The sequence below is a fragment of the Electrona antarctica genome, assembly GCF_951216825.1.
Source record: "Electrona antarctica genome assembly, chromosome: 5".
Classification (NCBI taxonomy): domain Eukaryota; kingdom Metazoa; phylum Chordata; class Actinopteri; order Myctophiformes; family Myctophidae; genus Electrona; species Electrona antarctica.
In genome coordinates this window covers 26,494,330-26,518,607 of record NC_136810.1, presented here as the reverse complement: position 1 = coordinate 26,518,607, position 24,278 = coordinate 26,494,330, and the positions used below count along the sequence as shown (strand labels likewise).

Genomic DNA, 24,278 nt, shown 5'->3' with positions numbered 1-24,278 from the left:
TAACACTTGTGTATATCAGTATACAAGATTTTAATGAATAACAATCTTGGATCTCAAATTTTCTTGAACAGCTTTGGTTAACGTTTAAAATAAGTCGTAATAAAAAAAACTAAAACAAATCAGGGGACACATTAATCATGAAACTAGGTGATCCTTAAACAGCCTCATTGAGTTAAAGTGGCTACTACATAAGTGGGCGATAGATGGGGTTGGATGTATGGCTGCAGTCGGGGAAATCCTGTTTGTCATTGCTCAAGGGTCTTTCCCGAGGAGGAACGCCACTTACAAAGAGCCTCTCTGTCCACAGTCAGAGTATGGGGAGAGCAGAGTGACAACCTTTTGCCAAATAGGCCACGGCTGTATGGGAGGTCAACATTAATCACATTAGACACCTCCGAAACACAGCGCGCTGCAAGAGCAACACAAACGCACACGCACGGTCGGAATGGAAGTGCACATGCACGCGCGGCACGCACACAGTCATGTGCATGCGCGTGCGGTGTGCATGTCATAGAAAAAGTGAGGGGCGCTAATATATTAAAGTCTAACTCATGTTGATTAGGTGATGTAATGGTGATGTAAAACAAACGGTGCCAACACAACGCCATTAACAATAAAGAGACAATATGACGTAAACGACACATTATGACGTACATCTTCCCTTCATTGTCAATGCGTTTACTAAACAAACTTTGAACTAAAGACAAACATTAGACCTGTGTATAGGAGGGGCTAGTGCCCTCAAAAATACACTTTCTTTCCAATAATCTTATACATTATTTAGCTCATTCTAAATAATGTATAAGATATAAGAAGTAAAAAGCTTCTCGTGCTCCAGACAGGAAGTCCACGAGAATGTCATCTCCAATGATGTCATCTCCCAACTGATGTCATGTGCAATGAAGCCGCCGAATGAAGACATCCACAGTATGTGAAAAACATTCACGTCTCCCTCCATGAATGGTTAAAACATACTGTAGGTTACTGTACGGATGTCTGGCTTTGTCTCCATGCGATAAATACATGTGAAATGTCTAACACCACAAAGAAGAAGAAAGAAACTGGGGGATGAAATGTACGCGCTGTGGGAACAGACGCTTTGTAAGGCAAATGAACAGGATGTAAGTGTCGTTTTACTCCGAGCCCCAAGGAAACGTGCTGGGGAAATGACTCCAGCAGGAGTATATAGGAATACCAGCGAAAAGATAAGCATAACATATGGTTTTATACAACAGATACAATCTATTGTATTAAATGTGATTGCTGCGATATTAAACGCCTGCAGGCCTTGCCCTGTACACATACACACCATACACACCGCACACACCGCACGCACGCACGCACGCACGCACGCACGCACGCACGCACGCACGCACACACGCACACACGCACATGTACATGCACACACGCACGCGCCTGCGTGCACACATACTACAGAAGATTCCTTCACAAAAGGCCAGTCTTCCCCCTATCCCCCTGTTCGGTGGAAGTGGAAACAGAATCCCTTTTCTCTGGCCCGGCCAGGGAACGAGAGAGGCCTCTGTGTCGGCTATTTGAGCCAGAGGACAAGGGCAGGGTGCTGGGGGATATGACGGAGGCGGGGTGGGTGGGTGGGTGGGAAGCAGGGTGGGTGTGGATGGTTAGGTTATGAGTCACTGGAGCCCGCTTCAAAGTCTGCCCTCCACAGCCCTCCTCGGTCCTGGCCAGGGAGGTCCATTGGAATCTGGCACTGTAGATGAGCTGAGTGGGCAGGCTGTGGCATGGTGGTGCCTCTCGTGTGTGTGTGTGTGTGTGTGTGTGTGTGTGTGTGTGTGTGTGTGTGTGTGTGTGTGTGTGTGTGTGTGTGTGTGTGTGTGTGTGTGTGTGTGTGTGTGTGTGTGTATGGTGGGTGGATGGATGGATTGGATGGATGGTACTGTATGCACTCAAAAAGAGGGGGGAAAGGCCATAAGTGGGGTCACATGGACTACAATACACATGCATGCCTGTATGCACATACCCCACGTACCCTACGTACCCTACGTACCCATGAACTCAGAGACGTGCACTGTAAATCAGTGGTTCCCAAACTTTTTCATATCAAGGACCCCCAGATTGACAAACGTTTTCATATCAAGGACCCCCAAATTGACAAACGTTTTCATATCAAGGACCCTCCAATTGACACCAATTAGCCCGCGGACACCCATACGAAAATAATATGCCAGGGACCCCCATGAGAGAAGATTTTGACGGCTCTAGCAGTGATTCTCAACTCGTTTAATTTCAAGGACCGCCAGTTTGACATGCATGCATTAGTCTATGGACCACCCTCAATTTATATTGTAAAATCAATGTTAATTTAACTCTGAGAGAGTGGATCTGCTACTTTTGTGTGACACTGTAGCATGTTCAAGTATAGGGCACTCATTTACGAAAAAACACAAAAGGTTTAAAATATGGACATAAGAATTGTCTGCCAGACCGCGACGATATACAGTCCCTTTGTGACTGGGGAGAGACTATAGTACCGGGGTCAGAATGTCATGGCCTCAGTTCAATAAAGAGCTAGTGGAAGTGGTTTGGGTGTGTTGTATACAGCGCTGTCACGCCTGCTTGTGACTGAGCGTGTTTGTTCTGTAAGGCATGTCCCGACAAGTACTGCAAGAACCGGAGCAAACTCACCAGGCAGATATCATCCACTAACGTGATAATAAATCACTCTGATCTGACAGTCAAAATGACTAGTTATAACATCTGTTTGAAATGCACTGATCAGCTGGGAGTCTTCAGTCACTCAAACCCTGTTCTTAGAGCTGACCGGATTCCTGGAAATATCTAAACGTCTTTGTACCAGGAGCCCCATGTTATGGGTGGAGGTTTTTGGCAACCCCACACTATAAAAGCATAAAATGCATGCAATGCTGTGATTCCTGCCGAAAAAGTGTTCTCCTGTTTTCACTATCTGCACTAAATCTCTTTGCTGGGAAAATAATCTGGAAGGTCACGCAATCTTGTAGTTCGACCCCAGAATGGGGAGGCTACAGGGTTGAAGTGGTTCAGCTTTATTCAGACTGCAGGCCAGTCTGATACTGTAGACGACGCTGTTGTACGACAACGTAGAAATCACTACTTCTCTGTCCAGGTGTCCACTGTCCAGACTGAGACACATCTTTAGAAGTCATCGCTGTGTTTTCGTAAACGCCTTGCGTGATCATACTACAGCATCACACAAAAGTAGCAAAAATAGATTTCGAGCTTGCAGATCTGTACTTTTGCTATTTTTGAATTCAAATCCTGAAAGGTAACAGTTTTGGACTTATGAGGTGAGATATGTCCACCTGACAGAGATCATATTTGAATTGCTACTGTATGCTAAAATACTGCACATGTCATAGTATGCTATTTTCAGCCTACTACTTTAGTATAGGGATTCACTTCGGACATACTAAAAAGTAATTTGGCATACTCGATAGTATGTATGTTAGTATGTGATTTTGGACGGGGCCAGCTGCATCCGTAATCACACACATAGGCCTACTAATACTATTTATAGTATGCCAAATTACTTTTGAATATGTCCGAAGTGAATCCCTACGCTTAGTAGATTACTAAATAGTAGGCTGAAAACAGCATACTGTGTAGTAGGCCTATGTACTATGTAGTACTATGTGGTTTCAGACACATTTTTTACTGATCAAACATGATGATAAACAATCTGATTCCAATTCTGATGGATGCCAGTCTGAACATAATTCCACAAGAACAATAGTAATTTTGTGGGCGTTTTTGGAGAGGCGCTGTGAATGATCTGTTTCTGTGTATTTACCAGGTGCCATTTACCTGACTAGACAAAGGTGACCTCCCTTCCTTCATCCCCTCGATGACACAACATAAAGTAGGCGGTCACTGCCGGAAGGAAATTAAGCTCAAACAAGACCGAACATCTTTTAGACCTAAATCCGTTTTCTTTTTATAGCGAGGTTTTGTGATTCATCAGGGATACAGCTCTATTTAATCAGCCACCACCACAACTACCTTCAGAGGTATTAGAGGCTCCGTGAGTCACCTTACGGTAAACACCAAAGTGTTGCACATTGTCAAAGACTCATCTCACCATGCAATTTACCTGTTGGTATAATGCTCTCATTTTCAAACCAGGCCCATAATCATGAAGTGAAACACTACCATTTACTACTGTCATGTGGCAGTGGTCCAAACGGGGCTTCTTCTTTCAACAATAGTACTTTTTGAGCGGTGGCACACTGTCTCCTATGCACAGCTATGTGTGTCTGTCTGTATGTATAGGCATGTCTGAGTACGGACAGTATGAGTTACTTAAAAGCTCAGTCAAACAAGGGGTCCAGTGATTTCGGGGTAGTGTGATGATTCTGACTTGATCAAACATAGGTTTGATCTTGGGGAAACATTTGCGAATCCCCCTAAAAAAAAATTTGCAACTGAATGGCTGGAAAATGGAAATCGAGAGTTTACATAGTAGCCTACACATAGTGCATGCGTAAACTTTCCTTAATGATTATATCTGGTTTCAATTTATTTATGATGTATTTTCTCTATTATTAAGGTTATTGTAGAGGTCATTTTGTATTGGGGGTGGGGAGGGGGGGTGGGGCGGGGGTCGCGAGACATGGCCAAAGCATTTCCGGGGGTCCCCAGGCAAAAACGTTGAGAACCCCTGGTGTAGAGGTTATAAAAAAGAGAGCACCAAGTACAGAGCAACCCAGGTCCGTTTTATGGACTCCCTTCATCTCTGGCTGGAGCAACACAGTCCAGAGGTGGTTAGAGGTGTTCCAGTGTGCAGTAAACATGAGATAAAGAGCCAGACATGACACATTCCCCCAGGCAGCCAGGGCGGATCAGACTGCCTCTGGGCGGAACTCTTTCTCTCTCTCTCTTATTCCTGCTGTTCTTTCCATCTAGTCTGGCAGCCGAGGTGGACGGGTGGGAAATTTGGTATATAGTTAGGGGTGTGTCCCGAACCTCGGGACCACGGGACACTAAAACATATCGTCGTTACGTCACCATCGAAAACCAATTACACCCTGGCATTGGGTCCTTTAATCCACATCTTTATTACGTCATCATTGAGAGCTAGTTGTACCAGTTATACCCTGACGGCATATGCTGCTACGATACATACGCATCAAACGGGGCATACGCAAAGTAACCACAGTATAGGCCTACCGCTAATCAACTTACAAATTACATATACATAGAGGTATTTCCTTTAATCCACCCGACACTGATCGACATATACGTCACCATCGAAAGCCGTCACTCATCCGTATTAATTACAACATTACGTAATTGATTGTTGTTAATTACGTAACGAAAGAATTAATTTGAAATGCTTGAATAGAATTACCTTCATGTTCCTTCATGTTCTTCAACAGTTCTTCAACAGAAGAACATGAAGGTAATTCATGTTCTTCTTTCACAGAGAAGCTGAGATTTGACAGTTTGTAGCGGTCGGCAGTACTTGTGCGCTCTGCTTGCACACTAGTAGGCCATTTATGGCCTACTAGTGTGCAACAAGCAAGTAGGCACTCGACAGAGTGCAGTTCTAGTTAAATTTCTGTTCTCTCTATCGGTTCCCACAGACAGTCAGACACGCGGTCACACGCTATTTATTTATTTTCTACCCTTTTAATAGTCGCGCATGGAACAGAGCTGATCTACACGCCTACACCGTGTTGCATCAGCGACGCGTTGTGGGCTTGTATAGCTTGCAGAGGCGGAGCTATCTCTCTGCATGGAGTTGTCGAGGAGTCTATAGAGACAGAGAGACGCGCTGTGCAGAGAAGCATATTGTCTATATAGTATATACAATATACAGTATACATTCATGCATCCACTTGCTGACCGCCTGTCAGTATTGAGAATTTTTTTTATAGGGGTTTCTTGTGACCCTACCATTAACATCCTATGGCAGACATGTTGCTCTTTTCGAAAATAAATTGTGCAGGTCTTCAACAATTGCTCTAAAGCTAAACGTTGCGGCAGAAGCCTCTTATCTCCATATTTACACTTTTTGTGTTTTTTCGGAAACCTTACTTCTATACTGTATAGCAATACACAAAAGTATCAAAAGTCTGACCTCACCTCATCACATTTGTCATGACGTCTATGGCCGTTTTTAGCCCAAGGAGTGTTTTGCACTCCTTGGGCACTAATGCTTGGAATGGATTCAGAATCATGAAACCCCCCTAGTTTGACATGCCACTTAAAGCAAAAGGAAAGTTTGACATTTTTGACAATTTTGCCTGACATAGGATGTTAATGGTAGGGTCACAAGAAACCCCTATAAAATAAATTGTCCAATACTGACAGCCGGTCAGCAAGTGGATTCATGAATGTATGTAGGCCAATAAAAAAGAAGACTATAATATACCAAATTTCCCAAAAGAAGCCTGTCGGCTGCCGGACTAATCTTTCTGCTGCAGACAAGCCCAGGCATGTTCCCCTGCGTCTCTCTCCTGCCCATGCAGAGTCCACGTTCAGCATGGCTCACATGATAGAGACACAGAGAGCTGTTAATCATAAAACACACTTCCGATTTGACTTGTAGCAGAACACGCCTCGGGAGCAGCTGGAGGCTCAATCACTAGACAGACAGACAGACAGACAGACAGACAGACAGACAGACAGACAGACAGACAGACAGACAGACAGACAGAACAGACAGACGGATAGATCCATGTCTTCTGTGGTGCCTCCTATGGTGCTTCCTAGTCTTCTATGGACTATGGTGCAAGACCAATAATATGCTTCTTATTTTTCCTCAAAACATTTAAAAGTAGACCTTTCTCATAGTATAGTCATTTTGACCATATGACTCACTGAAGTGTTTTGGAAGTTGCATGAATGCAGTGGTTGTACAGTGCTGCTGTGTGGGCTCTGCTTCTGGCCAGGGGACAATTCTCCTCCTCCGCATATATGAGAATTAAACAAACACGCACGCACGCACGCACGCACGCACGCACGCACACACACACCTTAATGCCTTACTTCATCATACTACAGTGTCGCACAAAAGCATCAAAAGTAGCAGATCACGTTCCGAGCTTGTCGATCTGCTTTTCATTTGAATCCTGAAATGTAACATTTTTGGAAATATGAAGTTTCCACCCGACAGAGACGATATGTAGAACTATCGTATATCAAAAAAATATGTGGCAAGAAGTGTCATAAGAAAATGAGATATCTTGAACACGACTACAGACAAATAAACAAACAAACAAACGTAGAACTACTCTCGTATGGCCTAATTTGGACTTGGGACCTTCCGTCCTGCCTACGTGAAACACACAACACAATGTCCCAGTGTGTGTGAGTGTGTGTGTGTGTGTTTGTGTGTGTGTGTGTGTGTGTGTGTGTGTGTGTGTGTGTGTGTGTGTGTGTGTGTGTGTCCACTCAGACGGTCTGTCTCTGAGATGTGGGGGCCAACTCCACACAACAGAGGCCGACCACAAGGGAGGGCAATGACCTTTGACCCCTGCCCCATTGCCCATGATCTGCCCACAGACAGCACACTGCTAACTAACAATAACATGCGTGTATTCTCTTGTCCCTTTCACCACAGTACGGCTCCATACTTTAAATGGCTGCCACGGGAAGGCCCTGTGGATGAATTACATGCCAACGGGAACAGAGGCTTTAGTGGGATCAGAGTCTGATGCTCTGATCTTATAGACCTGCTGCTGGGATGGTGCCACTGTTTGTTCAGCGCTGGCACGCGGGTAGATATCGTGTCGGGGTCAGTTTGCAGTGCACGCACATCCCCAAGGGCAGTGGTTCCCAAAGAGTGTACAAATGGAAGAGTGTACAAATTAACTCTGAGAGTGTACAAGAGTTCAATTAACATTGATTTGACTATTTAAATTGGAGTCCCTGAGATAGATATGCCATTAAACGGGGTCTGTAGACTAATATGCATGTCAAACTGGGGGGTGCTTGAAATTAAATTAAGCAAACGGGGGTCCCTGGCGTAATCTCCTCAAATGGGCAGTCCGCAGGCTAATTAGTGTCAATTTGGGGGTCCTTGACATGAAAAGGTTTGGGAACCACTGCCCAAGGGTACTTGTATACTTGTACTTTAGGTGCCATGTGTGTACCTCTCATTTTATGGAGTTGGAAACAGAAGAACGAAGCTCAGAGGATAACATTATATTTGTCTCTGTCCGGTGGAAACCATTATGTCCAAAACTGTTACTTTTAAGGACTTTTGATACTTTTGTGTATTGCTATACTAAGTATAGAAGTAAGGTTTCCGAAAAAACACAAAAAGTTTAAATATGGATATAAGAGGCTTCTGCCGGATAGCAACGTTTAGCTTTAGAGCAATTGTTGAAGACCTGCACAATTTATTTTCGAAAAGAGCAACATGTCGCGATACCATGCCTTGTGAGCTTGTAGACTACAAGATCACAAGGCATGGTATCGCGACATGTTGTGAACTTCCATCCATCCATCAATCCATCTTCAACCACTTATCCGGGGCAATCCTTATTGCGGGGGCAACAGCTCCACCAGAGAGCTCCAGACATCCCTCTCCGGAGCAACATTTGCGACTTCCTCCTGGGGGATCCCGAGATGTTCCAAGGCCAGTGAGTCGATGTATTTCCTCCAACTGCGCCTTGGTCTGCCCCGGGGTCTCCTCCCAGTGGGATGTGCCTCGAGGACCTCCCTAGGGAGACGCCCGAGAGGCATCCTAACCAGATGTCCGAACCACATAATCTGGCTCCTTTCCAGGAGATGAAGCAGCGACTCCACTCCGTGTTTCTCGTGTGTGACTGAACTTCTCACCCTATCTCTAAGGGAGATGCCAGCCACCCGTCGAAGAAAACTCAGCCGCTTGTACTCGCGACCTTATTATTTCGGTCATGACCCACACTTCATGACATAGGTGAGAGTAGGAACTTGTTGTGAACTGAAAAATAATAATGAAAAAAATGGTTTGAAAAAAAAAGCAATTGCAACCCTGACAGTTAATGTTCAGCCATTTCCAATAATGAAAGCATATTTCCTTTGCACAAGTTGGCAGAGAATGAATTCCAATAGCTATGTTACGGTAAACCACAAACACATTCCTTATATGCCCTAGATTAGTCTGTGTTATGACAGACCTGTCACTTTGATAATATTGTGCCATCATCACACAACAGAAAGAATAGCAGTGAGGCTGCCACTGATGGATGACACACATAACAACAACAATGAAATATTGCTGGTATTTACATCTGAACTGTAATAATGGCTCTGGGATATCTGAGCATGTGCCCAAAAACGTACATTTACTAATGATGGAAAGAAGAAATGAAATCAGCACTTGTTCCCTTGATCAATGTAACCCATTGTTAAGAATGTTTGCATGAGGAAGAAGCATATAGTGATCCATCATCATCAGTCTTCTTATGGGCCCAGCAAGCTATTACGCTATGGTGTGTTACAGTGTTCGTGCCAGAGATGGCACTCCCCATAGGGCGATTCACTGAGTGAAGGAGTTTATAATAACCAAACCACACCTAACCTTAATCTCAAAATCCTAAATTCCTAATAACAAACCCTAATCTTAACTCTATAAATGCATAATCGTTGCAATAACCTGAATATTTTCCTAATTCGTGATTTGTAGCCGAATGTGAACGAAAATAAAAGCCTGGGTATGTGATTTGTGACCCAAACGAACCCTTTGCCTCATGTGGACCAGAAACATATAGTCAATTATGATGACTGGTATATCCAAGTACAGCAACACATGCTACACATGCACGTATTGCACACACATGCACACTCAGCTGTCTGAGCCGTGATCCGGGCTGCAGTCATGACTCATTCTGCATAGCGGCGCGGGACTCTGCTGTGACTAGGTGTGTGTGTGCGTGCGCGTGTGTGTGTGCGTGTGTGTGTGTGCGTGCGTGTGCAGTTGTGCATACGCATGCATGCGTATGCACGTGCGTCTGTGCGAGTGATCAGTGTGGTGTCTACAAAGGGATTTTCACCTGCATGGGTCTTCTCATGCCTGCAGTGTGTGGGGGCTTTTAAAAAGGGATGTGTGTGTGTGTGTGCGTGTGTGCGCGTGTGTGTGCGTGTGTGTGTGTGCGTGCGTGTGCAGTGCATGCGTATGCACATGCGTCTGTGCATGTGATCAGTGTGGTGTCTACTGAGGGATTTTCACCTGCATGGGTCTTCTCATAAAAAGGTTTGTGTGTGTGTGTGTGTGTGTGTGTGTGTGTGTGTGTGTGTGTGTGTGTGTGTGTGTGTGTGTGTGTGTGTGTGTGTGTGTGTGTGTGTGTGTGTGTGTGTGTGTGTGTGTGTGTGTGTGTGTGTGTGTGTGTGTGTGTGTGTGTGTGTGTGTGTGGTCTGTCCTTCCCAGTATCAAAGCACCCCTGAAGGCCTTCCTGGTGTCTCTAGAGGGGAGGATTATAAAGTTGGTTCTGCTGCTTGTGTTGTGGTTCCAAGTTCAATGAATTCTTTCCCTTGTAAGCAATATGCCCTCTAGCCACACCTGACCTACTCCCTCAAGATATTACATCATGCATGTACAAGTCAGACAGGTGGATTAAGCCAGCGGTTCCCAAAGTGGGATCCGGGGACCACCAGGAGTCCTTGAGGGAGTTCCAATGGGTCCGCAGTTAAATGATATATTTGGAACCAAATGGAACCTTATGGGTCTGTAACTCTGAGAGTGTACAAATGGACCCTAACGGTTCTGTTTGGTTCCATTTGTACACTCTCAGAGTTAAATTAACATTGGGCCTCATGCGCCAACCGTTCTTAAGAAGTTCTTAAGAGGAAATTTGTTCTTAGACCCACTTAGGAAGTTTTTAATAAGGTTTTGGGATCCCTCAATCTTTTCTTAGCTGTGATTTGTTCGTAGGTAAGAACAGAATCTACGCACACTGTGGAGCACTCTTAGGGTGCCTTTTTCGTTCTTAAGTGCAATCTGAAAACATAAAGGGAAAACAGCGCCATCTGCATGATGCTCAAAGTTTGGTCTGAGGACCTCAAGGGGTCCTTGAGGAAGTTCCAGGCAGTCCACAGCAAAATATGGAATATTTTACCACTTTAATCCCATTTTATACTTTGAAAATAGCCAATCTACAAGCTCACAAACGCGTCCCATTACTGCCCATTTTGAGCTTGTAGATCGGCTATTTTCAAAACATTTTGATAAATCTTCAAAACATTACCCTAGCAGAAAATATTTTCATATGGGGGTCAGAATGCATGTCAATTTGGGGGTCCTTGACATGAAAATGTTTGAGAACCACTGGTTTAGAGTTCACAACCCAACCCAAACAAACGCACCATACCCACCACATAACCATCCCCCATTCCCCCCCGCCATCACCCCCGTAGACTAATGCATGTCAAGCTGGGTGTCCTTGAAATTAAACGGGTTGAGAATCTCGGCTAGAGCCGTTAAAAAATTCTCTTATGGGGGTCCCTGCATAACCTGACTCCGCCAGATGGGGCAGCAGAGAGTACACTGGGTTCCCCCCTCCTGCTCGGGGAACCCAGTGTACTTTCTAATGGGGGTCCGCGGGCTAATTAGTGTCAGGGGGTCCTTGACGTGAAAAAGTTTGGGAACCACTGGATTAAGCAGTGATGTAAAAGTAACTAAGTCAATTTACTCTAAGTCAGTGGTTCTCAAACAGTTTTGTCTCAGGTCACCCTTGTAAATAACGTTTTCATCCAACATTGTGAGCTTGTAGACCGGCATATTTTTGGCGAGTGAGGTATGGGCAGGGTTTAAGTGCTTCAACTGAAGTGTAATTGATGATTTCCAAATACTAGTAGCCTACTCTATCCTACTACAGCCTCACACAAAAGTATCGGCGGCTCACCCATGTTGGACATTATGAGGTTTCCACCCGACAGAGACTATTTATTTAGGCCCCATTTTTTTACTTCATTTTAAAAAGTTTGACTAATATTTAAAAATATGTGAGTACTTTTACTTCAGTAAGAATATTTCAATGCCAATACCTTTGTACTTTTACTCAAGTCAGATTTTTAATACAGTAATTTTGAGTAGCCTAAACGGCAATGAAGACTCTAATACAACACTTCCCTCTAGTGGCGATGATGGTGATCATCCAATCTGAAAATGTGCCCATTCCATTTTGTCACAGAAGTCTCAGAAGTAATTTTGTTTTTGTTTTGTTTTTGTCTCTGAAGTGTGAAGTCTTGTGTTATGAAAATGGTTTCTTTAGCCTACTTTAATAGTTGTAGGCCTATTTGTCATGTTTTTGTGAGGACCACAATGGAAATAATTTACAATTTATAATTTAGGCAGTTAGCAGACACTCTAAATCCAGAGCGATTTACAGTAAGCAAGAACAACACATGGTAATACACCAAATACATAAAAATAGTCATCAAGGGAAGGGGGGGGGGGGGGCAACATTAGTGTTTTGTACTCTGTGCGGGCAGTAACCGGGAGCCAATGGAGGGAGCCGAGAAGGGGGGAGACATGTGAGAATTTTGGCTGGTTGAAGATCAAGCATGCAGCATTCTGGATCAATTGGAGAGGCTTAAGGGCACATGCCGGAAGGGGGACCGCATGTAATTCAGACAGGGCATTAGTCCGACATCGTCCACATGTCGGACTAATGAGGTGGGTTGTCATTTGTCGGACCAATGACTAGTCTGAACAACTTACTGCACCCGCCGGAAGGCCAGTAAGGAGAGTTACAATAGTCAAGTTTTGATATGACTGATGTCTGGATAAGGAGCTGGGCTGACTCCTGGGTGAGGAAGGGTCTAACTCTAATCCTTCGGATGTTATAGAGTGTAAACCTACAGGATCAAGTGACTGCTGTGATGTATCATGTGTGCCTTGAATGAGAGCGGACTGTCCAGGACAACATCAAGTTGGCTGTTGGGACTGAAGTCACCAGGGCGTTGTCTATGGAGGAGAACCACTTTAGTGCCGTCCCAGCAATGCCCGTAATAAGTCCTGGGTGTTATTGTGTTGTATCCTCGCTTGTTTTCACCTGTTCAATTGTCCATTTGCATGGTTAATAATTTCTAATGAATCAATCAACACAAAAGTCAAGGTTGAGTTAAAATGTAACCTTTCTTTCTTTTTACTGTAGTGCTACAGCATACAACAAGTTATTAACAAAAACATTAGGCATACTCATGTTCTGTGTCGTATCATTCCATATGACAAAAATGACCCTGGTATCTAGAATACCCACAACATGGCAGTAGGCTAGAGTAGAAAACAGGGAAGGAAAGAAACATTAAAACAAAAGAATAAAGAAGAGTGAATAAAAAGCATTCAATGAGTCGCTGTGTGCTCTTCTGTTCTCTCCCAACCCGTTAGTTGGCGCGGCCGACCGATCGCAACGTTGACTCCCTAGTTACAGTAATTCCAAGTTCATGGTCCGCCTTATGACGACGCATTAATTAGCCTTCAGACCAGTACACGTTCCTTCTGACGTCCAAACTGTTGTTCGGAAAGGGAGGTTGATAATATGACTCTCGCCTGTAGGAACCGGAAGCTTTTCAGACGCCGGAAGGAGCATGTATTGGCCTTTTTAATCACTTAAAACCTGAGTAACCGACTGTACTTAGAAAGCCTTTTCCCCCCTACGTCACATCTCTTTATTTTTGGCGAATGCCCCAGAATAGGGATGCTGCATGGGGTTCAAGTTGTTAAACCACTTAAAAACCCTATATGGTTGACCGGAGTCCCTCAGGGCTCTACACTGGTGTATCTTTTGTTTTGTGATTATTGTGAGGAAAGCTTTTACTGAAAACAGCAGATGGACAAGCTCATGTGCGCCTTGGTTTTCTGCAAAAGCTTTGCCCACAATACGGAATTACGGATGCTGGGTTTAAGTGATTAAATACAAAACCAAAATGGCGGCTCTCAGGAGTGATGGTTCAAGCCGTGTCCTTATCCCTTCTCCAAGCTTGCAGATTTATAGATCAGAAAATCAAGGTTAATAATCAACCCAATAATAAATACATTCTGAAATCTCTTTGTGGAAAACACAGACTGTGAATGTGCTCCAGTCCAGATATATATACATATATTTGATACACGGATACAAAAAAACAACCAATTTACTAAAAACATTTCCTGTGAAACAGCGTGAACCTAGATGTAGCAGCACACCCCTTCAACTGGTTCCAGCTGCAACAGTCCTCTCAGCCTGTGCTTTCTAGAAACGCCATTTCTTAAAAAACATTTTTTCATATTGTCACTGTTGGGCAGAAACATCTCCATATTCTAACTTTTTTATATTTTGTATTAGCGCCCTATGCCATACTACAGCGTCACACAAAAGCATCAAATGTTTTGGACAGACTTCCACCCGACAGAGACAATATTATTTTCCCTCCCGCCATTTCCTTCCTTCTTGCTATACATATATTGTACACACTGGTGTACACAACTAGCGTAATGCTATACAATACGTATATGCTACGTAAATATATAACTGATTGTACACACTAGTTTGTAATGGTCTCTAGGCCAAAAGTAGTGCTATGCTATTGACCCCTTCCTGTGATGGCACAAGCAGACAGGCACAGAAACACAAAACACGCTCCGTTTACATTTTTACAACCCCCAAAAAAACGTTGTCTCTTTGCTTTACAGAATGTGTCACAGGAAACATAACACCCTGTAAACAAGTACTCTTTGTCCTTTTGGGTTAGAAATACTCTTTTGGTAAAATCGTCATTATTAAAAGACGAGACGAGAGAGTACTGGAGCATCAAAACAAAAAACTAAACTAATCAAAAACAATAAAAACTGAATTGCACTGTTGGGAATTTCTTTTCTTTTTTTGTTTTCCTTCTTCTTCGTCATCGTGTGTAAGATGTCCGATTCTTCCTCAAGTTTTATTTATTTATTAATTTTGGCTTTAGCATTAAGGCCCAAAGTCTCGTGTGGAAGGGGAGTAGGAAAATGTCTCAAGCGATGTTCTATCCACACCCATAGGGCCTAGTAGACATGCGGACAACACGCAAACAAACACACGCACACACACACGCACAGACACACACAGTTTGACAGTATTGCAGAGTCTTAAAAAAACAAAAATAAAACCACATCGACATAAGAAAGGAGTGATCCTCTCGTTCCAATGTCCTGGCAACAAACAACAACATCCGACGATTCTGCTTCCATTCTTAAAAAACACGAATCCCCATCCGCTCAGTATCCTCCCTTCCGTGTCCAAAGTGCGTGGGTCGGTGGGTGCCCCGTGCTCACGAGGGGGGGAGGGTTGACTGACAGGTGGTGGTGGTGGTGGTGGGTGCCGTCGTGGTTATTGCTATTGTGCCCGCAATATTGTGTCCTACTACCCACAACCCGCCACTCCCCTCCCTGGCACTGATTCCAGATCAGCCTTTTCCCCTGCGTGTCCCTACTATACTATACTTAATAATTACACAATTACTGTACAAATATACGTAATTGCGCCGTGCACCGTAAATAGCTGATCTACAAGCTCACGTAGAAATTGAGCCTCTACTTTAGGACCAAAAAGCCTAACACCCCCCCTTTATATGATTTTGTTTTTGGTATCTACAAAATGTTAGACGAATAAGGCCTTTCCTGACCGCTAGTGCTGCTTCACGAAGTGGTCCTTCGCAGGTGGGATGATGAAAGAGGGCTACAGTAACATGCGACCCTTCGATGTCCGAACTTTGTTCTTATGGGGTATAATAACTACAAAATGACATCAATAAGAAGTTCTGATGAGCAGCCTCAGAACTCTCGGTGGTCACCCCAGCTTAGATGTCTTTACTGTCCCAATTCCGTGTGATGTATTTATTGGTCCTTATTGGGTGGTTGTGTTATATTTATTCTTATTTCCGCATTCAGACCAGGCAGCAGTGAAAGCAACTTGGAACAGAGGCGAGATGAACTAAAGTCTCTATCCACCCCTCTCGCGAGCCTGCGCAAATACAAAATAGCAAAACATCCATGACAAAATGTCCCACAGCACACCAGAATGAACGATATCCAGCTATTAAAATATAACCGCGCTGATTGTACACAATGCACCAGCATGTGGAGATGAAAGTATCCAACTGCACACAGCTGTGATTAAATCGATCCGATTAGTGAGCGGGGGGAGGGATCAGCTCTCAGAACAAGTTCGGTTGGCAGTGAAGGAGTATGAAAGAACTTGGGTAAATAATTGTAGCATGTACTATAAGCCCCCACTAAAAAACCTTGCTTCTATCATTACTGTAACATCCTTAACAACCATAGTTTCTTACGTTTTGATAATTCTACCTCTTTTTAACCAGGGCTGCATTCATTTATTTATAAAACCCCAGTTTACTTTTTTTTAAGATAAATAAAATGTAATTTAATTAAAAAAATATTTCATAAATAAATGTAAAAAAAAGCGACCGACGATAACCTTTCTGAGGAAGCGACCGAGTTTGTTCGCCATTCGCCCAACAAAGAAAAGAACAACGACCCGACAACACTAAGACTTTTAGCAGATCAGCTATTTTCGGTTGTGCAAACAAGTATAAATCACGCTTTATAGGGGTTGTTTGTTTGTGTTTGAGAGTTTTTTGGGTGGGTGGAAGGGGTGCTGGGGTGGGGTGGGGTGGGGGCCAGCTGGCGGGGGTCCTTGGGGTGGGGTGGGGGTCGGCTGACGGGGGTCCTTGGGGTGGGGTGGGTGCAGGGGGTTCAGGTGAAGACGTAGTTGATGAGCAGCTGGGAGAAGAGGAGGACGCACAGGATGAGGCAGTGGCGTCCCGTTAGCGACACGCCATCTTCTGTGCCCGCGGCGTGCTGGCGGGACAGCTGACGACCCAGAGCCACCAGGTTCCTGGAAGAGCACGCACGCACGCACGCACGCACACACACACACACACACACACACACACACACACACACACACACACACACACACACACACACACACACACACACACACACACACACACACACACACACACACACACACACACACACACACACACACACACACACACACACACACACACACACACACACACACACACACACACACACACACACACACACAGGTCGGGAGTCAGGATCCATTTGTGGGTCTCAGGTCCAGCAAATCATTTTAACCACTTTATCCATTTATATGTTGGATATTCAGAAATTGCAGATCTACAAGCTCACACACCGTGCTGTAACCGTGCTGCGAGCTTGTACATCTGCTTTAAAAAAAATTGTGCATGCGTGCGTGCGTGCGTGCGTGCGTGCGTGCGTGCGTGCGTGCGTGCGTGCGTGCGTGCGTGCGTGTGCCGTCCCTGCGGAGACACTGTTACATATACCCATAGAGTAGCGAGTGACATGCTTATTGTAACATGAAGACAATGAGACATGTTGTGAATGTAACGTTCCTGCACCTATAATATTTGTGACATAAATGGTTCAAATGTGTGCTCACCTCTGAATATCCTGCTGTGTTTTCTGTATGGACGTGATGGAGACTTCTATCAAGGCGATGTCCTTCCCTTCCTTAATGCAGCGCGTGCACTGGTCTGAGAACTCTGCCAAAACAATAAGACACTTAAACGAGCTTGTAGATCTGCTATTTTTGAAAAATCATGAATATTTGTGCAAATTCTCTTTGCTTCTGGTGTTCTTGAGTCCTTGAGATGAAAAAGTTTCTCGCATATAGAAACATAGGTTTTTTTGTGGGGAAAGCCTTCGCAGAAAATAGTCAATTTCGACAATCTTGTGCATCAAGCTTGTCGATGGGTAAATAAATAAAATATTACAAAATAAACAATCTGAGAACGCATCTGCAAAAAAAAAGAAGGAAACAAACACCGCCCTCTGCTGTTTGCTTCCATCTCTGAATGGGTTCTTTGAGAAATTACCTGTGATAAATAAAACAAAATGGGTGAGGTGGTCTTTGAACTCTTACCCTCGTTGTCGGAGGACTCGTGTGCAGGCTCTGGCGTGGTGCTGCTGCTCTCCGTGTTCTGACTGCATGTGGACGGCTGAGTGCTGGTCTTCCTGCGCTTCCCGTTCATCTCAGCCTGATATACACACGCCCGTACACACGCACACGCACACGCACACACACACACACACACACACACACACACACACATTACACAACCGCTTCAAGCTGTCTGGAGTAATAAACAACAAGAGGGCTGATGCAACATGTGTGTGTGTGTGTGTGTGTGTGTGTGTGTGTGTGTGTGTGTGTGTGTGTGTGTGTGCGTGTGTGTGTGTGTGTGTGTGTGTGTGTGCGTGTGTGTGTGTGTGTGTGTGTGTGTGCGTGTGTTCACCTTCTGTTTGCTGGACCAGGGGTGACCGTAGGAGAGGCCATTGTGTCGCCGATGTCGTGACTTCTCCTGCGTGTGAATCACGCCATCTTTCTCATATTGGACCAGACAGGTCTCTGGGTCCCAGGGTTGCATGCTGCAAACCACACACAGACAACAGAATTACATTACATTACATTACAGTCATTTAGCAGACGCTTTTATCCAGAATCTTATTCAAACCCTAGTTTTGGCCGCGGACCCCCCATTATGTTGTTCCAGGGACCCTCCAGAAGCAAAGATTTGAGTTAAAAATGTTCGCTCTGAAAGAATACATATTCAAAGATTTTCGCCACATTTTCAAGATTTTTCAAAAATAGCAGATCTACAAGCTTGCGGCACCGAGTGCTATTTTTCAATGGCTAAAGTATAACATAACGCTTAAAACACCAAAAGGGGTTGCCGTCCAGAATGGGTTAACAGTAGAACATAAAATATAATATATAGTTATAGTTATTATATATAGTTCGCTGTGTTTTTCCTGTGGCAAGATGGCAGCCCGTACAATGTTATGGGAGCGGCAATCTTTGGATTGAACACATCGATTATGTTAGAGTTTCAATACTGAATCGTCGCTACCGCGTGGTTAAAATATGATTGCTTCTAACGACTTTTAAATATACGATGCTCACATTACAGGGCTTGACATTAAGGCTTGTCCGCTTGTCCGGGACAAGTATTAATTTAAATCTTCCCGGACAAGTGCATCACATTTTCACTTGTCCTGTCCTTCTCACCCATTGAGATGCATGTTAAATTATGGGATTTCTCCATAAAAATAATGGATCATTTCAGAAGAAAAACCTTCAAAATGTCTTCTAAATCTAGTCAATCAGGCCTGCAGTAGGCTATGCACTGGGCAAATGTGCATGACATTATTAAAATAAACTAGAAATACGAGGAAATTACAGAGGGAGAAATCAACTTTTAACGACCGCCCGAGTTTTCATGTTGCACGGTAAGACTACGGTCATTAGTATTATTGAGTTTTCATGTTGCACGGTAAGACTACGGTCATTAGTATTATTGAGTTTTCATGTTGCACGGTAAGACTACGGTCATTAGTATTATTGAGTTTTCATGTTGCACGGTAAGACTACGGTCATTAGTATTATTGTTATAGTTTTCATGTTGCACGGTAAGACTATGGTCATTAGTATTATTGTTATAGTTTTCATGTTGCACGGTAAGACTACGGTCATTAGTATTAGTTTTCATGTTGCACGGTAAGACTACGGTCATTAGTATTATTGTTTTCATGTTGCACGGTAAGACTACGGCCATTAGTATTATTGCCATCAATCAGTCGTGTAACTTTCCCGACGTTAAGCCGTGTAAATGTTCAACAACACAGCCATGCAAAATAACACTGGCAGCTATGAGGTGGCGGAAGCTTGATCTGCATAGCAACTATATTCAAATAGTTTTGTACAATGGCATTGTACAATCGCTTTTTGGGGTGGGCTTTAGCAAAGGGCTAATTAGTTAAGAGCAGGCTTTCTGTGATTTGCAGTGGAAATAAAATGTTGTGTTCTAAATTGTATTTTATTTAACAGACTGGCCGACCGACCGGCTGACCGACAGACCAGACCAGTAGTGAATGCCAGAAATATTCTCAAACATTTTAATCTCAAGGACCCACAGTTTGATATGTATACAGCTAACTATGGGAGCGTACAAATAGAAACGAATTAACCCGTACGCTTTGTATTTGTGTGTGCGTGCGTGCGTGAGTGCGTGCGTGCGTGCGTGTGTATGTTGCGCACATGGGAGTTGTGAGAGCGTCCACCCATTCAGTACATACTCTATGTGCTTGTAGGTCCACTCGGAGGTGACAGGGTGTAGGTGGAAGAGGCGTGAGTTGTAGGGCTTGTCTCCTCTCTCCTTGACCTCTCTCCTCTGAGCCTCCTCCAGGACAAACTTCTCCTGGGTGGCCTGGTTCTGGTCCCGCTCAGAGATGGCTCTGGTCACCTGCTGCCACAGTCTGGGACAAGGGAAGAGGACACACAGGTTCCCCGTGTCAATTGACAATAATTAGCGGCAATGCTATATGTATATTTGTTTTTGCCTGACATGCCCTAAATAACGACTCCAGGTTAAATAGCTAAAATAACCTTGTGAGGTTGTAGATCTGATATGTTGGGAGATTTTGCCTAAGGTGACATTCACACCAGAAAGCTTTACTGCGATTAAGGGCCTGTACAGACGAGGACGTATTCGGTGTTTCTGGGGCAAGTAATTAGCCGATCTACCCTTTTTGTCACACGGAGACGGCGTTTTGGGGGACTTTAACGGCTAATTTTGAAACTACCTTCCAGAGTGGGAAAGTTTGGAGACGCGACTTTCACGTCTCCGTGTGTACAGCGAATGCCGCCTAATTTGCTGAAACGGTGATGTCATAGTCCCCTCGCCCCTCCAAACTAACCAGTGTTAATGGTTTATTTCACCATAACCACTTACATATAAGTATCACAGCTATTTTATATTTGCACATAATGTCTATAAATCTCTTCTCCAAAAATAGCCGATCTGCAGCCCGCACGCATGCAAACCGTTGTTGAGATTGAGCAGGCATGCACGAGAGAGGAGTTGTGTGTGAGGAGCTGATCACAGATAGAGGGAAAGTGTTATATTTGGCCTATTATTTATGCTATATATTATTGACCGCGTCGCAGTCACAGTCACAGAGAGAGAGAGAGAGAGAGAGAGAGATGCTGCGTGTTAAAAAATAGAAGGGGCGCGCTCTCTCTCGCTCTCTCTCTCTCTCTCTCTCTCACACTCTCTCTCTCTCTCTCTCTCTCTCTCACACTTACTTTGTGCTTGCTGCTGTTTTCAGAAGAATTAATCCAAGGTTTGTCATATATTATGGTTTAGTAGGCATACACTTTAGCTGGTCAGTCAGTGTGTGCAGACTCAGAGAGAGAAGCAGCACTGCTCTGCTCATTAAATTGATATGACGCATATGCGCATCTGATCAAGATAATTAGTTATTTGGCAACACCTGTGTGAAATACCAACGCTTTCATATAGCCTTTAGAATAAGCTTTTTCTTTTTTTTGTGGCCATCTACAGGCCAGCCATGTGTACTGCATCTTTATCTTGAAAACGAAGCAGTTTACCGGTCTCGAGTGGACGTCGTACATAATTAACATAACCGCAATGTAGACGCAGTAAAGTTTTATATCGTTCACAAAACTTAGGCGGGGAACAGCCCGCGACGTCCTCGTGAAGGCAGCCTCTAAAACGAATCCTGCTGCACATTGTCAGAAAGTGTGCTTCGTTTGGCAGGTGTGAAGGCTCATTCGAATCCTAATGCGCATCAAAGAACCGCATTCTACTCCACCAAAAAATGGGGGTTTCGCTTCGCTTCCAATTGCACTTGATTTCGATTTGGTGCAGGTGGGAATGCAATCCGTAGCAAATAAAGGAAATGAAGCAAACTATGTGGCGGATAAGGAGCTGCACAGTTGGAGGCGGAGAAGGGATATTAATTTTACGCAGTACAAAGATGTCCCGTTAGGTTACCATGTGACGTGGTCAAATAAGGAGACCGAAGCCCTCATCGAAATATGAGGACGAGCACATTAATATATTGCTTAAAGGACCACTTCACCACTTTTCAATCTATCTTCATATAATAGGTCCTCACTAAAAATCATGATAAAATGGCACAATTCTTTTCTACTCAGTCTGTGTCTGTGGGCAGTTGTGACCTAAGTGGTTAACCAATTAAGCCCTATATTAAACTACCAAGACAAATGCTAATAGCTTAACGGTGCTGGAGATTAGCTGGTAACGGACGGACGGACGGACGGGCGGACGGACGGACACACACACACACACACACACACATGGACAGACGGACGGAGTGCAAAACCCCATACCTACAGCCTGGTGGAGACAATAATTAGCGTCAATGCTAGCGAGCTAAAATGAGGCCATCCTTGCTCTAGAAAGCGACAATGTTCCAATCGGGATCACCGGATAATCAGAAAAGACCTCCGAACATCGTGCGTTTTGTCAAAACCAGGGATAACGCCGTAGATTTAGAGTTAGTCAGCTTTTTAGTCCGCCTGTATACAAGAAGTGAACGGCAGTGCGCACGCGCAAAACCGGCCTAGGATCGCTGAAGAAGGAAAGGTGTGTTAACTGTGTGTGCAACGTGGTGCGTGTTTAACTGTGTGTGAATACCTCTCAGACTCAAACTGGCCCTGCTGCTCCAGCAGGACCACCTGCCTCTTGAGGCGGCTGTTCCGGACCTCCAGCGTGGGGTTCCACAGGGTATCCTGCTGCTGCCCCGTCCTCTTCTCAGTGATGAACACCTCGCCGTCCTGGAGAGAAACCATCACACAAACACACACACATCAACACAAACAGCCATGCAATTCCTCTTGGTATTTCTACGTGGGCCAGTGGCCATGGTGTGTGTGTGCAAAATGATTGATTTTATTATCAATGAAATCACTAAGACAATAATCAACAGTTGCAGCCCCATAGGGCAATCACCTCCAGTTTGACATGCATTAGTCTACGGACCCCCATTTAATAGCAATTATATCTCTGGGACCCCCAATTCATATTGTAAAAGCAATGTTAATTTAACTCTGAGAGTGTACAAATGGAACCAAATGGACCCATGGGTACAAATTGGTTCCATTTGTACACTCTCAGAGTTACAGACCCATAAGGGTTCATTTGGTTCCAAACTGATTTAGCTGGGGACCCCACTTTGGGAACCACTGCCATAGGGAAAGGCGCCATTATAAATTCAGTGGTGGAAAAAGTACTAATTTGCTTTACTTAAGTAAAAGTATCAATACCACAATGTAGAAATACTCTGTTACAAGTAATAGTCTGGAATTCCAATAAGTATTGGCATAAAAATGTACGTAAAGTACTAAAAGTAAAATGACTCATTATGCAGAGTTTAGAGCTTCACCACCACCTATCTTCATATAATTGGTCCACACTAATGTTCACGCACAATTATTTTCAAAGAATTTTAAATACGATATTTTTTATTTTTACATTTATATTTGTATTATCGTGAGAACGATGGCTTCCATTATCTCATTGCAACTTTTCAGGATTAGAAAGCCTACAGTTTCTATTAGCTTTGATTCCCCATCGATGATGTCAATGGAAGACAGGTTTCTGAACTGTCCACAGCCCTCATATGAGACACAGACTGAGTAGAAAATAAAACATTAATGAGGACCAATTATATGATGTAAATAAGTGGTCCTTTAGGTGGTTAATGTATGATAAGTAATACAAAATAGTAACTAGTAACTCAAGTTTTCAAATAATTGTAGTGGAGTAAAAGTACATCTTTGCATCTGAGGAGTAGTGAAGTAAAAGTAGGCTCCAGAAAATTGGAAATACTTAAGTGCATTACTTGAGTTAATGTACTTAGGCTCCTTTTTCACGAGAACGGTGTTCATAGAAAACAGCAAACTAAAGTATCGTTTGCTGGGGTCCGTTTAGACGAGAACGGTGTCTTCGGGGGGTGAAAACCCAACAAAGTGAAAACACGTCTCCATGTAAACAGGAAAAACGGTGAATCCGCAAAACCAGTGACATCATGGCTCACTTGGGCTCACAACGCAAATGTTTATTAGTAGTATAGTAGGGAAGTGGGAACATATTCTTTTGTTCTCTATATCTTTTGTTCTATTGTGTGTAATTATTAGACATAATGGACATAATTTCTATAGATTTCTATACATGCTTTGTGTGCTGTTGTCTATAGTATGTACAATAGATTCTATTCAGACTCATGTATAGACAAGACTCTTTAGAAAAAGGGGTGTTCTTTTGTGTAGTTTGTGTGCTTATTGTACACTGTTTGTGCATGTTTTTGGTGTACACTTTCTGTTAATGTGTGACCCTCTCCTGCAGAGAGTGGGATGCTAGAACCGTCTCATGCCTTTTTGTCTCTATTGACAAAAGGCACTCATTAGGATGTC

General features: G+C 43.8%; 1 protein-coding gene across 1 annotated transcript in view; it reads right to left on the bottom strand.

Annotated features, from left to right (window-relative positions):
* Positions 1-13,065: 13,065 nt before the first annotated feature.
* The window catches only part of osbpl5 (oxysterol binding protein-like 5), a 158,577-nt gene continuing 147,364 nt past the window's right edge, over positions 13,066-24,278 (bottom strand). The window contains exons 17-22 of the mRNA XM_079500442.1: positions 22,501-22,640; positions 20,114-20,293; positions 18,274-18,406; positions 17,901-18,015; positions 17,418-17,520; positions 13,066-16,820 (exon numbers count right to left, since the gene is read on the bottom strand). Coding sequence (XP_079356568.1) covers positions 16,679-16,820; positions 17,418-17,520; positions 17,901-18,015; positions 18,274-18,406; positions 20,114-20,293; positions 22,501-22,640 — 813 coding nt within the window. The 3' untranslated portion in view covers positions 13,066-16,678. The remainder of the gene's footprint in view (positions 16,821-17,417; positions 17,521-17,900; positions 18,016-18,273; positions 18,407-20,113; positions 20,294-22,500; positions 22,641-24,278) is intronic.